The sequence below is a fragment of the Trachypithecus francoisi genome, unplaced genomic scaffold, assembly GCF_009764315.1.
Source record: "Trachypithecus francoisi isolate TF-2019V2 unplaced genomic scaffold, Tfra_2.0 Lachesis_group10, whole genome shotgun sequence".
NCBI lineage: Eukaryota > Metazoa > Chordata > Mammalia > Primates > Cercopithecidae > Trachypithecus > Trachypithecus francoisi.
Genome location: NW_022681455.1, coordinates 107,629,446 through 107,642,470, shown reverse-complemented (window position 1 = coordinate 107,642,470; position 13,025 = coordinate 107,629,446). Strand labels below are relative to the sequence as shown.

General features: G+C 48.0%; 1 protein-coding gene across 4 annotated transcripts in view; it reads right to left on the bottom strand.

Moving 5' to 3' along the window:
• Positions 1–6,586, bottom strand: part of CUNH16orf70 (chromosome unknown C16orf70 homolog) — a 35,778-nt gene extending 29,192 nt beyond the window's left edge. For 2 of the 4 annotated variants that reach the window (XR_004438948.1, XM_033218730.1), the window contains exons 1-2: positions 6,473–6,586; positions 6,238–6,358 (exon numbers count right to left, since the gene is read on the bottom strand). Coding sequence is in view for 3 of the 4 variants with exons in the window: in XM_033218730.1 (XP_033074621.1) it covers positions 6,238–6,301 (64 nt within the window). In the remaining variant the exon portion in view is untranslated. Of the gene's footprint in view, positions 1–6,237; positions 6,359–6,467 lie in introns of all 4 variants that reach the window. The other 2 variants (XM_033218731.1, XM_033218732.1) reach the window with 2 other exon arrangements.
• Between the last annotated feature and the right edge of the window lie 6,439 nt (positions 6,587–13,025).

Below are 13,025 nucleotides of genomic sequence, written 5' to 3'. Positions count from 1 at the left end.
ATCATGCCATTGCACCCCTAGCCTGGGTGACAGATCGAGACTCTGTCTCAAAAAAAAAAAAAAAGTTGTGACAGGGGCTGAGTGCAGTGGCTCACGCGAACCTGTAATCCCAACGCTTTGGGAGGCCAAGGTGGGTGGATCGCTTAAGCTCAGTAGTTCAAGACCAGCCTGGGCAACAGGATGAAACGCTGTCTCTACAAAAAATCAAAAAAATCAGCCAGGCAGCCGGGCACAGTGGCTCACGCCTGTAATCCCAGCACTTTGGGAGGCCGAGGCGGGCAGATCACGAAGTCACTCCTGGAGATCCAGACCATCCTGGCTAACATGGTGAAACCCTGTCTCTATTGAAAAAAACAAACAAACCAAAAAACAAAAACAAAAACAAAAAATTAGCCGGGCGTGGTGGTGGGCGCCTTAGTCCTGTAGCTGCTTCGGAGGCTGAGACAGCAGAATGGCATGAACTTGGGAGGTGGAGCTTGCAGTGAGCCAAGATTGCGCCACTGCACTCCAGCCTGGGTTACAGAGTGAGACTCTACCTAAAAAAAAAAAAAAAAAAAAAAAAAAAAAAAATTAGCCAGGCATGATGGTGTGCCCCTGTAGTCCCAGCTACTCAAGTGCTGAGGTGAAAGGATGTCTTGAGCTTGGGAGATGGAGGCTGTACTCTGGCCTGGGTGACAGAGCCAGGTGCTGCCTCAGGAGAAAAAAAAAAAAAAAAAAGCGACAGGGTGAGGCATTCCTGAATATCTAACTCTTAACACTTGGTTCTTTAACTCATGGCCCATTATAAGCAGATTTACATATGCCTCCAGTTTAAGTAATCCAAATTCCAATTACATCTCCAACATTCTAAGGACTCACCGAGACCATCAAAAAGTTTGTTTCCAGGCTGGGTGCGGTGGCTCACACCTGTAATCCCAGCACTTTGGGAGGCTGAGGTGGGCGGATCACGAGGTCAGGAGTTTGAGACCAGCCTGGCCAGCTTGGTCAAACCCCGTTTCTACTAAAAATACAAAAAAAAAAAAAAAATTCAGCTGGGCATGGTGGTGCGTGCCTGTAGTCCCAGCTACTCGGGAAGCTGAGTCAGGAGAATTGCTTAAATCTGGCAGGCAGAGGTTGCAGTGACCTGAGATCCCGCCACTGCACTCCAACCTTGGTGACAGAGTGAGACTCCGTCTCAAAAAAAAAAAAAAAAATTGTTTCCAGAGTCCATTATAATTTAAACAAGTAGAAACACACACAGAGACAGGTCCTGGACAATCAAAAAACAAAGACTAATAGTTAAATGAATACGAAAACAGTGTGTCTGCTGTTCACCACTCTCTGGATCCCTTGTACCCTGCTCAGAGCTAACCACCTAGTGACTGGTTTTGTTTTGTTTTGTTTTGAGACAGAATCTCACTCTGTCACCCAGGCTGGAGTGCAGTAGTGCAATCTTGGCTCACTGAAACCTCTGTCTCCCAGGCTCAAGAGATCCTCCTACCTCAGTCTCCCAAGTAGCTGGGACTACAGGCATGTGCCACCACAACTGGCTAATTTTCAAATTTTTGGTAGGGAAGAGGTCTCACTGTGTTGTCCAGACTGGTCTTGAACTCCTGGGATCATGTAATCCTCCCACCTCCGCTTTCTAAAGTGCTGGAATTACAGGTGTGAGCCACCACACCTGGCCAATCCAGTGACTGTTGAATAAATATTTACTGAGTGGGACTGATGGATTGGAGGGTGGGTGACAAGAGAAAGGAAGGAAAAGGGACCATGGCTTCATCGATGGCAGCCAGTTCACATTTAAATCAGTTGGCCTCCAGGTCAAAGAGATGAGATGTGCAAAAAAGAGCTTACAAATGAAAAATTAATTAGAAGGTAAAAAGCTCATGGCTCATCTACATTTAAACAAACAATCTGATTCTACCCTCATCTGAGAGGCCATTCTTCATTTGAAGAAAGTTGAAGGCAATCATCGCAAGGCTGACTTACAATCTTTAAAAAAGTACTTTTCAGCCTTTCATAGCATAAAACCTGGCACATAGTAGGGACTCAATAAATGTTTGAGAATATGAACAAGCTGGATGCATCCCTCACCTTTGCCATTCCTAAATGGAGGAACATCTATGCTGTCGATCCCAGGAGGAATGGACAAACATCCATGTGCAGAAGACAGACAAGTTCAGTTAGTTAGATGTCAAGAAAGAGGAAGGCTGCATGGCTTCTCTGATCCACATGGCACATGCCAGTCTCTTTTTCTTTTTTTCAAAGAGACGGGGTCTTGCTATGCCACTAACGCTGGTCTCAAACTCCTGAGCTCAAGCTATCCTCCCGTCTCGGCTCTCAAAATGCTGGGATTATAGACCTGAGCCACCGCTCCCAGCCCATGCCAGTTTCTTGAGGGAGGATTCCACTTACCACATCAAAGGATGTCTCAGCATCTTAGGATCTTAGGATCCTGAGTCACCCAAGAAGAAACTCACCCAGAGGAGATGAAGCAGCTGGTCGTCACACAGCTACTGGTAAAGGAGGGCTATGAAAGATCTCTAAAGGGAACTAACTATATGAATGGCAAAGAAACAGGGGCACTATCCCAGCTCTAACAGAATGGTCAGCCTTCTAAACCGCACAAATCTTTGTCTCACAGATCTCATCACTTGCCTGCTTATAACCTCTCAATGGAAGGGCTTCCCATTGCAGGCAGATAAAACCCAAACAACATGTCATCACCAAAGGCCCTGAATATTCTGGATCTTAACCATCTATATCTTCTTTCCACCGTTCACCCTTTGTTACTTGCATACATCAAGCTCTTTCTCACCTCAGGCCTTTGAATTAGCTCTTGTTGCTGCTGGAATCTGGAATGTTCTACCCAAAGCTGGCTCTTGTTCGCACTTTAGGTCTTGGTCACACTTCACTTCCCTAACCGCCTTATTCAATGAAGTCTCTCATACCATTTATTTGTTAGTCTCCCTTATATCCTCACAGAGGTAGGACCTTGTCTGTCTTGTTCACCTCAATATCTCCCAGCACCCAATCACTGTACCAGGCACAACTGTAGGTGGTCATGCACATCTGTGAAACAAAGCAATTAGGTGAACACTTAGGTTCTATACCATGAATCCTGTTGACCACCCTCCTTCTCTGGAACTCCTATTGTCTCTCCACCAATACTACTCTCCTCTAACTTTTCCAAGTGTCTCCAATGGGCTATGTTTCTTCTGCTCATCCCTGGTTCAACTAACCACCCAGTTTCTGACTCATATCTCCATCTGTCTCCTGTATACATCTAAAGGCCAATAAAAGTCAACAGATTAAAAGTGATCTTTTCATCTTCTCTGTATTCTAAGTCTCAATATGTATGTCCAACATCTAACAGAGTTTCTGAAGTCAAAAACCTTTAGATTCCTCCTCCTTCCCCACCTTTCCAAATCCAGTTCTTCCTAAACCAATGCCCACAATACACTTCACTAATACATATCCTCTTTTCCACAGATTTGCACAGATTCCAACACAAAGTATCCTTGATAGTATCCCAGGCAGCTAAAACCAAACAGAATTGGGACTGTGGGAAATCCATTTTCTTCTTCTACCAGTACATCATGCTCTAATTATAATATCAAATTGCTTATAGTTCCCTGCACACATCATTTATCTTTTCTCCTGTGTTTTTCTTTTCCTCTTTCACTTGACTAGAAGATTTCCAGCTCCTGTTGGTTGGCAGGAAGCCTTCTCTGAACTCCTACGTCAGGTTAAGTCCCTTCTTCCCCTCCACAGTACCCTATACATCTTCTACTTGATTATAATAAAATGAACTATTTCTATAATCCTTCTCTATCACTAGACTAAGTTCTTCAGGGAATAAGATCATTTTTTTAAAATTTTTTATTTATTTTTTATTTAAATAGAGACAGGGTCTCACTATGTTACCCAGGCTGGTCTCAAACTCTTGGCTCAAGTGATTCCCCCACCTCAGCCTCCTCAAGTGCTGGGATTACAAGCATGAGCCACTGTGCACTGTTTATTACTTAATTTTCAATGTTTGTAAGCAATTCACAGAGGTAGATGATGCCTTTAACACACTGAGCCTTCAGTCTCTGTGGAACAAGGTAATCTCGGAGAAGGTATTTTCTCCACTGACCCTTTAAATCTACCTTTTTTAGTCCCTTTCAAGACCAATTTCAAAAACAAATTCAGAGGCCGGGCGCAGTGGCTCAAGCCTGTAATCCCAGCACTTTGGGAGGCCGAGACGGGCGGATCATGAGGTCAGGAGATCAAGACCATCCTGGCTAACACGGTGAAACCCCGTTTCTACTAAAAAATACCAAAAAAAAAAAAAAAACAACAAAACAAAAACTAGCCGGGCGAGTGGCTGGCGCCTGTAGTCCCAGCTACTCGGGAGGCTGAGGCAGGAGAATGGCGTAAACCCGGGAGGCGGAGCTTGCAGTGAGCTGAGATCCGGCCACTGCACTCCAGCCTGGGCCACAGAGCGAGACTCCGTCTCAAAAAAAAAAAAAAAACAAATTCAGAGACTTGCCTCTGCATCAATACATTCTGCAACTCTCATCGAAAACATTTCAGGGCCCAGCACAAATGCTCACGCCTATAATCCCAGCACTTTGGGAGGCCGAGGCGGGAGGATCACTTGAGGTCAGGAGTTCGAGACCAGCCTAGCCAACATGGCGAAACCTGGTCTCCACTAAAAATACAAAAATTAGCCAGGCGTGGTGGCAGACACCTGTAATCCCAGCTACTAGTTGGGAGGCTGAGGCAGGAGAATTGCTTGAACCTGGGAGGCAGAGGTTGCAGTGAGCTGATATTGTGGCACTGCACTCCAACCTGGGCAACAGAGTGAGACTGTCTTAAAACAGAACACCAACAAAAACTGGCTCTTACAACACACAGGATGTATGTAGCCACTAAGTATCAGCAGGGCCCTACCAGCAATCTGTACCACCTGGTTTCTCCAATACACTGTCTCCACAGACATGAGTCTTCCAGAGTCAAGGATAATTTATAATCCAATGAAGCAGCTGATTTAGTCCAGTAGCTCACATTAGAGTGATTAAAGTTCAGGCCTGCATAAACAAACAGCACCAACACCTACCCCCACCCCCTTTTCTTAGTGCTGGAACATCAAAGTAAACACACAGGGGTTACTGAATGCAAACATCCTTGTACACATAAAAGTAGTGATGTTGGGAATGGAGAGGGTGAAGGGAGAAAGCTGGGCCAGCAAACCCCAAACGACCAAACTGTATCTTTTAGAAACTAAATGTTACGTCCCCCAACTCCTATTTCATCCAGCCTTCACCTGTCACAACTGAGGTCTGGGTTTAGGATTACAGCATCCGATACAGACCACATTTCAAAAGAGAGGGAAGCGGGGCCGGGTGCAGTGGTATACGCCTGTAATCCCAGCATTTTGGGAGGCCGAGGTGGCCGGATCACGAGGTCAGGAATTCGAAACCAGCCAGCCTGGTCAATATGGTGAAACCTCGTCTCTACTAAAAATACAAAAATTAGCCGGGTGTGGTGGCGCGTGCCTGTAATCCTAGCTACGGGGGAGGCTGAGGCAGGAGAATCGCTTGAACCCACGAAGCGTTAAGTTGCAGTGAGGCAAGATCGCGCCACTGCACTCCTGGGCGACAGAGCCAGATTTCGTCTCAAAAAAAAAAAAAAAAGAGAGGGAAGCAAGTCAGCTGTTCCTTTAACACACACAAACTCAACTCCCTTGACCAGAGCCCCAACATCTGATCATGGGTTCCAAACCTAGGTTTCCCCTCCAAAAAAGGGGAAGGAAGCCACAGCCCAGAAAAGCAGTGGGAGACAGACCACAGGCCACAGTGGTGATCAGAGGGATCAGCCACTTCTCAGCCATTATTTAGTCTGTAAAATGGAAATGGGAATAACAATAGTACCTATCCTCAGGCGCCGGCGAAGGGTACTAGAGAAAATTACGTTCAAAAAGAGCAGGGCCGGGCATTAGGCATTTGGGGAGAGCCAGCTATTATTGTCTTTACTACTACTGTCCCACCGTACCAGAAGAGACCCTGCTGAGACCCGAGACGAGCAACTGACAGGCAAATCGGGCCACTTGGAGCGGGTGTCTAGTGCCGGGAGTCGGACAGCCGAGAGGACGAAAGAGGTGAGGAGCTGCGGGCGCAGGGGCGTGAGAGACTGAGAACAGAGGTGGGAAGAACCCAGAAGAAAACAAGGATCAGCGAATGGGGTCCTGACAGAGGACCCCAAACTCACCCAGCGTGAATTCCCATTGCTCGTTCCCCAGAGAGCGTTCGGGCACCACCTCCAAGTCCAGCATTGGTTCGGCTCGCCTGGCCCGGGCGGCCTCCCTGCAGCAGCGCAGACTGGACCCGAGCTGATGAGACAAAGCAGCGGCTGACAGGCCGCCCCCGCCGGCCCGCCGCAGCCCCACTTTCCACCTCCTCCCCGGCGGCAGGGGCGGCGGCACCGGCCCAACACCACACCTCACCTCACTTCACTTCACCTGCAGCAAAAGCGGTGGTGGGGGCTACGGCGGCGGCGGGAGTGACTGCAGTAAAAGTGCCGTGCCGGGCCGTAAAGTGCGGGGAGGGCCGGCGAAGGCGGGAGTGCCGGCGCGGGGGAGGAGCCTGAGGCGGAGCCGCGCACGCGCAAACTCCGGGTTCCACCGCCGTTGCTGCGGAGGCTGAGCTGGGCAGCTGCTGTAACGTCGGCAACCGTCGGGGCTCTAGGAGCGAGGAGCCCGGTACTTCGTGAGCCCCTATATCCGTGCACCACAGCACACACACGTCACATATCTACACAAAGAAGGGTTCACCACACAACACACACGTCACACAGCTGCACAACACCCGTCTGCAGTCTACACACACATCCGACTAACATTGACTGGTCGCAGAAGGCAAGTACAGAGGGCACGCTGAGGCCCAGCTGGAGGGAGGACGCAGAGTCCCTAAGCCTTACGGGCCCCACCGTCTCCGTTGGGGCTGGAGGTGACGCTGGCCGCAGCAGCTTTTAGTTGTTCAGGAATGACGGCCCCACCCGGTCGCCCCTGGGGCAGGAGTCGAACCGAGTGAGGACTGTGGGCGTTAAGGGTTGGAATTGGTTGGGGGAGAGGACTCGGTAGAAGGGGAAGGGGCCGGGCCAGGCCTCCCTGCTGACCACATCCAAATGTGCGCAGTCCCCCGGGACCAGGATCCGAAGCCGCCCGCAGCAGCGTGGACCAAAGCTGTGGGGTCTTGACCAACCCCTATGGCACTTTCTGTGCCACCGTTTTCCTAATCTGCAAGGGAAAGGAAGGTTCCTCTAGCACGTTCAGCCTGAGGTTTTGGCCCGTGCCCCGGGACACCCTGAAACTAAAGGACGACCGAGGCCTCTGCTGATGCCAAGCCTTCACGGAGGCAGTTTCTGGGTTCTCACAACAAACCTGAAACGCGAGATTATGCCGACTTTACGCAGGCGAATGCATGAGGCCCAGAGAGGGAGGGTTAAAGACCCAAGGCTCCTTAGTTCTAGGCGGCAGAACCCAAGTCCTTTCCATTACATTGCCCCGGAAGGTTTTCAGCAGCGGAGAGTGGCATACTAAATTCTCAAACTGGCTTGATACTAGTTTATCTTGGGAGGCTTTATCAAAATTTGAAATCGCTGTTTGATAAACTACATGGAGAAGGTTGTCCACTGCAGCACTGTATGCCAAAACAACAGAACTGGGTCACTGAGATGTCCAGTAGGGAAGTGGATAAATAAACCCTGAGATATATAATTAGACATGTTTTTAAAGGTGAATGCTGAGAACAGTGCTCACAGCTGTAATCCCAGCACTTTGGGAGAATGAGGTGGGAGGATCGGTTGAGCCCAGGAGTTGAGACCAGCCTGGGTAACATAGCAAGACCCAGTCTCTATTAAAAAAAAAAAAAAAATTAGGCCGGGCGCGGTGGCTCAAGCCTGTAATCCCAGTACTTTGGGAGGCCGAGACGGGCGGATCACGAGGTCAGGAGATCGAGACCATCCTGGCTAACATGGTGAAACCCCGTCTCTACTAAAAAAAATACAAAAAACTAGCCGGGCGAGGTGGCGGGCGCCTGTAGTCCCAGCTACTTGGGAGGCTGAGGCAGGAGAATGGCGTGAACCCGGGAGGCGGAGCTTGCAGTGAGCCGAGATCCGGCCACTGCACTCCAGCCTGGGCGGCAGAGCGAGACTCCGTCTCAAAAAAAAAAAAAAAAAAAAAAAAATTAGCTGGTGTGGTGGCAGTAGGTTGGGCCTGTAGTCCTAGCTACTCAGGAGGCTGAGAGGTGGGAGCATAGCTTGAGGATAGCTGCAGTGAGCTGTGATTATTGAGCCCTGGGGCTTCAGCCTGGATGACAGAGCGAGATCCTGTCTGTAAATAAATAAATAAATAAATAATAAAAAGTGAAGTAGGTCTCTATATTGATGTGGAAGGACCTCCAAGAGAAAAAAAGTCAGATGCGGAAGTATGCATACTATGACCCCCCCCCCCCTTTTTTTCTGTAAAAACAAAAATAAAAGAAACATTTGCTGTACCAAAAAGGAAGAACATTTCTGGAAAAATAAAACATTGTCAATCATACCTAATAGAGTGGCAGAGGACAGGAATCAGGGGGTCATTATTCCTTACCATGACAAGCATTAAAGATATGTTTAGAAAAAGCTTAGTTGAGGCCGGGCGCGGTAGCTCACACCTGTAATCCCAGCATTTTGGGAGACCGAGGCTGGCAGATCACGAGGTCAGGAGATCAAGACCATCCTGTCTAACATGGTGAAACCCCGTCTCTACTAAAAACACAAAAACAAAATTACCTGGGTGTGGTGGCGGCACCTGTAGTCCCAGCTCTCAGGAGGCTGAGGCAGGAGAATGGCGTGAACCCGGGAGGCGGAGCTTGCAATGAGCCAAGATCTCGCCACTGTAGTCCAGCCTGGGCAACAGAGCCAGACTCTGTCTCAAAAAAAAAGAAAGAAAAGAAAAGAAAAAAGAAAAAGCCTAGTTGCGCAGCTAGGCTAGATAGCTTGGGAAGGAAATCTGGGGAAAAATCTTAAGATTGGTGAGGAGCAATCTTAGTCAATTAAAAGTGTCTGGCTGGGTGTGGTGGCTCACGCCTGTAATCCCAGCACTTTGGGAGGCCGAGGCAGACAGATCACCTGAGGTCAGGAGTTTGCGACCAACCTGGCCAACATGGTGAAAACTCGTCTCTACTAAAAATAGAAAAAGTAGCTATGTGTGGTGGTGCATGCCTGTAGTCCCAGCTACTTACATACATGTGCCTCCACACCTGGCTTGTGTGTGTGTGTGTGTGTGTGTGAATGGAGTCTTGCTATATTGTACAGGCTGATCTCAAGCTCCCGGCCTCAAGCAATCCTCCCACGTCAGCCTCCCAAAGTCCTGAGATTATAGGCATGAGTTACCATACCCGGCTAGATAAACTTTTGTTGTTGACTGACATTGTTCACAGAAATCTATCTGCCTAGTATCCCAACAGGGAATTTCTTAGGGCTCTCCCTGACAACTTTGTTCTTCCTGTTTTGGGGGTTACCCAAATTAGAAATCATTTTCACTTTGTTATCCAGAATGATGTGGTTTCTTCTTTGTCTTGCCTCTCCCACAACCCCACTGGGCTTATCCCACCCCAATTTAGGCCCCACCCATCTTTCTCCTTCAGAAATAAGTCCCCTCCAAGTTTTGAGAGTCTTGCTCTCTTGCCCAGGCTGGCATGCAGTGGGGGTGATAATTGGCTCACTGCAACCTCTACCTCCTGGGTTCACGTCATTCTCCTGCCTCAGCCTCCCGAGTAGCTGGGAGTAGTAGCCCACCACCATGCCCGGCTAATTTTTCGTATTTTTAGTAGAGACGGGGTTTCATCGTGTTAGCCAGGATGGTCTCGATCTCCTGACCTTGTGATCCGCCCGCCTCAGCCTCCCAAAGTGCTGGGATTACAGGCGTGAGCCACTGTGCCCAGCCAAGCCTGGGAGATTGCGCCACTGCACTCCTGCCTGGGCAACAGAATGAGACTCTCTCTCAAAAAAAAATTAAACATAGCTGCAGTGAGCTATGTTTGTGCCACTGCACTCCAGTCTGGGCAACACAATGAGATCCTATCTCTAAAAAAATAAAAAGCAAAAGTTTATCTTTGCTCATTTAATGTTGATTCACCCAGGTTTTTATCCAAGGTGGGAGTAACAGCTTTGGGATGGTGATATTAGGAGGCCTTGGCCCAGAGCCCAATACACAGAGTAGAAGCAGAAGGTGCCTCAGAGGAGCAGGCCAACTCAGGAGAATGTCAGCAACAGCCATTCCCCCAAAATGAGGGTGGGGATGTTCAGAAATATGGAATTGGCTAATGAAGAGCATATTCAGGGAGGACAAGTAGTTATGGTAGCAGTCAAAGCCAGACATGTAAGGACAGCTTCAGGTCAGAGCATGGTGATTAAGCTCAGGGACTAAGAATTTGAATCCCAGTTCTGCTACTTAATAGCTTTGTGCCTTGACAAGTTAATTAGCCTCTCCATGTCTTAGTTTCTTCTGTAAAATCTGTAACAATCTCACAGATTTGTTAGGAGGTCTGTACTTGTGTGTCTGGCTTACAGGTAAATGCTTTGTGTACAATTAAAATTTTTAAAAATCTAATAGTAACAGAATTGATGGAATCCACTGGCAGGATTTACAGATTGGATGTGGGAGATGAGAGAGACTGGGAGTCAAGAATAACGACATAGTTTTGCCAGCTTGGGTAGCTGGAAGGATGGTGATTGGTGGAACTGACATTGGTGTTTGGAAGGATGTCAGTCCTTCTGGTAAAACTGTCACATGTGATAACTTGGAAGGGAAGAAATGTAACAAGCTTGAAACCTTACATGAAGAACTTGGAAAACAATCTTAGTACCATGGTTGTTATTAACTGCATTTGCCAAGTTATTTTTTTCTTTTTTTTTTCAGAGTCTCACTCTGTCACCCAGGCTGGAGTGCAGTGGCGTGATCTTGGCTCACTGCAACCTCCGCCTCCCAGGTTCAAGCGATTCTCCTGCCTCAGACTCCCCAGTAGCTAGGATTACAGGCACCTGCCACCACACCCATCTAATTTTTGTATTTTTAGTAGAGATGAGGTTTCACCATGTTGGCCAGGCTGGTCTTGAACGCCTGTCCTCAGGTGATCCACCCACCTCAGCCTCCCAAAGTGCTAGGATTACAGGTGTGAGCCACCGCGCCCAGCCAGATTTTTTAAAGCCAGTTTGAAAGCAGGAATGACAGGTAATGTGTACAGCAAATGAGGGATGGAGCTAAAAGTCATGCAAAATGGTGGAGCAGGGAACCCATCCTAATAGGCCTTACAAATACCACTCCCCTCTGTTAGGACAGAGGGCCCTCAAATGGTCTCCAGTGTCATTTCATAATTGTTACTGACCAGTGACTTCATTTTTCCCCTTTCTGAAGGCAAATGCTTCCTGCAATTTTTCTGCCTCTGTCCCACCACTGTGTACTGGGTGTGTAGATCCTGGTCTTCACACACAATTTTAGCTCAATGCCTGACTAGTAGGCACTTTTAGGTTTTCTCCCATGATAAGTATATGTTCTTGAAGGAAGGAGAATAAAACTATTGAAAGAGTGGCCTGTTGTTATTAGAGCGATTCACAAATATTGGACAAAAAGTAGGGTTGCAGTTCCCTGCGCAACTGAAGTTGGGTGTGGCTATGAATTGCTTGGTCCATTGAAAACAGAAGTCACGTGTATCAGTTTCAGGTGAGTTTTCAAAGCCAATGCCTGTTTCATTACCTGTTTTCTTTCTTGGTTCTCTCACAATGGCTGGTGATCTTCCAGTTCTGCTTTATTAGGTCAACCCCTGATGAGTATTTAGCATACAAGACGTAAATCTTTAAGCCAATAATTTTTTGGGGTGTTTTAAAGCAACACACCAGGCTGGCCATGGTGGCTCACGCCTGTAATCCCTACATTTTGGGAGGCCAATGCGGGTGGATCACCTGAGGTTAGGAGTTCGAGACCAGCCTGGTCAACACGATGAAACCCCACCTCTACTAAAAATACAAAAAATTAGCTGGGTGTGGTGGTGGGCACCTGTCATCCCAGCTACTTGGGAGGCTGAGGCACGACAGTTGCTTGAACCCAGGAGGTGGAGGTTGCAGTGAGCTGAGATTGCGCCACTGCACTCCTGCCTGGGCAACAGAATGAGACTCTGTCTCAAAAAAAAAATTAAAACAAACAAAAAAACACAAAGCAACATAACCAGTCTATTCTGACTGATAAGAGAAATTGGGAAAACTGTCAATTATGCCTCCTGTACTATTTTTAGCTTTGAAATGTCTCCATGCCCACAGAGCTACCCTTAATCTTCCTACTATGTTACCATATCATATGATCAGTGGGACCACATTTCTGATTCCAGTCTTATTATTCTCCCCAAACAAAACTTGAGTTTTCTCAAGCACCGATTCCATCAAGGTCATAAGCCCTCAATGGCTTCCTATTCACCCTTGGGAATGGTCCAAATTTTTTTTTTTTTTTTTTTTTGAGGTAAAGTCTCGCTGTCTCCCAGGCTGGAGTGCAGTGGCACAATCTCAGCTCACTGCAAGCTCCGCCTCCCAGGTTCATGCCATTCTGCCTCAGCCTCCAGAGCAGCTGGGACTACAGGCGCCCGCCACTACACCCGGCTAATTTTTTTTGGTGTTTTTAGTAGAGACGGGGTTTCACTGTGTTAGCCAGGATGGTCTCGATCTGCTGACCTCGTGATCCGCCTGCCTCGGCCTCCCAAAGTGCTGGGATTACAGGCGTGAGCCACGGCGCCAGACCCCAAATGTTGGAAAGGCCAGTCCAGCACTGCTGGTGACTCTTACCCTGCCCTCTGCTGGGTGGAATCTGTCCTTCGGATTCATCTCACTGCTGCAGCCCCCTTTTTTCTGTTCGTCATACTCAGCTGCTTTTAGCTTCTCAAAACTTGCCAAGCTATTGGCTAGCTACCTGCAATACCTTCTCTAGCTAGTGTAAGGTCTGCCATCCTTCAGATCTTAGCTCAAACGTC